Source organism: Nicotiana sylvestris, chromosome 12 (genome assembly GCF_000393655.2).
Source record: "Nicotiana sylvestris chromosome 12, ASM39365v2, whole genome shotgun sequence".
Taxonomy (NCBI): Eukaryota; Viridiplantae; Streptophyta; class Magnoliopsida; order Solanales; family Solanaceae; genus Nicotiana; species Nicotiana sylvestris.
This window is the reverse complement of record NC_091068.1, coordinates 74,594,146-74,596,282: the sequence shown is the minus strand read 5'-3', so window position 1 is coordinate 74,596,282 and position 2,137 is coordinate 74,594,146. Positions and strand designations below refer to the sequence as shown.

The 2,137-nt window shown below is 43.3% G+C and overlaps 1 protein-coding gene across 1 annotated transcript; it reads right to left on the bottom strand.

Annotated features, from left to right (window-relative positions):
- Positions 1-378: 378 nt before the first annotated feature.
- LOC138883220 (uncharacterized) lies at positions 379-972 on the bottom strand. Its single transcript, XM_070163890.1, has one exon. The coding sequence runs from the start codon at positions 970-972 to the stop codon at positions 379-381; it is 594 nt and encodes a 197-aa protein (XP_070019991.1).
- Between the last annotated feature and the right edge of the window lie 1,165 nt (positions 973-2,137).

Here is a 2,137-nt window from a genome sequence, read left to right as displayed (position 1 = left end):
GCGTGATCTTAAACTGCTCACATATCTCTCTCATCAGGTGACTATTCAGGTTTGCAGCATTATCTATTATGATAGTTGTAGGAATACCAAAACGACAGATGAGATTGGAATGCACGAAGTCTACCACAACTTTCTTGGTGACATATTTGAGAGTAATTGCCTCAACCCACTTTGTGAAGTAGTCGATAATGACCAATATGAATCTATGCCCATTTGAAGATTTTGGCTCGATCGGCCTAATGACGTCCATACCCCATGCAACAAACGACCAAGGTGCTAACATGAGATGCATTTTCGTTGGCGGTGCATGAATTAGGTCACCGTGCACCTGACACTGATGACATTTCCGGATGAAGCTGAAATAATCTTTTTCCATAGTCATCCAGTAATAACCTGCTCGAAGGATCTTTTTTTCCAAAACATACCGTTCATATGGGGTCCACACACTCCTGCGTGCATTTCATACATGATTCTTACGGCCTCTTCAGCGTCAACACATCTTAACAAGTTGAGATCTGGAGTCCTTTTGTATAAGACCTCACCGCTCAAGAAAAAACCGCTTGCGAGCCATCTAATGGTCCTCTTTTGGTCTCCACTGGCTTGCTCGGGATATTCTTTCATTTTTAGAAATCTTTTGATATCATGATACCATGGTTGAACATTCAATTCTGCCTCAACCGTATTGCAGTAACCGTGCCTTTCCCGGACTTGGATTTCTAACGGGTTGATGTGGGCATTGCCTGGGTATGGCAGCATCGAGGCCAAAGTAGTGAGTACATCGGCTAACTCATTGTAAAAACAAGGAATGTACCTAAACTCAATTGACTTGGAATGCTTGCTAAGATCTTTCACATGTTGCCTGTAAGGAATAAGCTTGACATCTCGAGTTTGCCATTCTCCCTGAGCTTGTCGGATAATCAAATCTGAATCTCCCATGATCAATAACTTTTCCACATCTTGGTCAATTGTCATATTCATACCCATAATGCAGGCTTCATACTCGGCAGTGTTGTTTGTGCAAAAAAAACCGAAGCCGGGCTATGGCTGGATAATACTGACCGGTGGGTGAGATCAAAATTGCCCCAATTCCAATGCCTTTTGCGTTCACAACTCCATCAGAGAACATTTTCCAAGCATTGGCATCTTTTGATGTTATCTCAACTAAATTTACCTCTTCATCCGGGAAGTAAGTACTCAGAGGTTGATATTCGTCATCAACAGGGTTTTCAGTTAGGTGATCTGCTAGAGCCTGGGCTTTCATTGTCGTGCGAGTGACATAGACTATGTCAAATTCAGTGAGTAGGATTTGCCATTTTGCTAACCTCCCTGTGGGCATCGGCTTCTGGAATATGTACTTCAAAGGGTCCAACCTGGTAATGAGGTAAGTGGTGTAGGCCAACAAGTAGTGTCTAAGCTTCTGAGCAACCCAAGTTAAAGTGCAACAAGTTCTTTCCAACAAAGTGTACTTGGCTTCATAACTGGTAAACTTCTTGCTCAAATAGTAAATGGCCTGCTCTCTCTTTCCTGTCACATCGTGTCGCCCGAGGACACAGAGACTGTCACATACAAGAATAGAGGCCTCCCTGGTTCAGGTGGGACCAAGACTTGCGGGTTCGATGGATATTCTTTGATTTTGTCAAAAGCTTCTTTACCCTCATCTATCCATTTAATTGCTGCTTCTTTCTTTAATAGCTTGAAGATGGGTTCGCATGTGGAAGTCAATTGAGCAATGAATCGGCTAATGTAGTTCAACCTTCCCAGCAGGCTCATAACCTCTTTCTTGGTTCTTGGAGGAGACAAATCTCTAATAGACTTTATCTTTGTTGGGTCTAACTCGATGCCCCTCCGACTGACTATAAATCCCAGGAGTTTTCCAGACGGAACCCCAAATGCACATTTGGCCGGATTTAGCTTCAAATCATATTTATGAAGTCGCTCAAAGAATTTTCTCATGTCCCGAACATGCTCGTCCTGGGTCTTGGATTTGATGATCACATCGTCCACATACACATCTATCTCTTGGTGCATTGTGTCATGAAAAATGGCAGTCATGGCCCCATGTAAGTTGCCCCGACATTCTTCAAACCAAACGGCATGACCCTGTAACAGTAGGTGCCTCAGGGTGTAGTGAAAACTG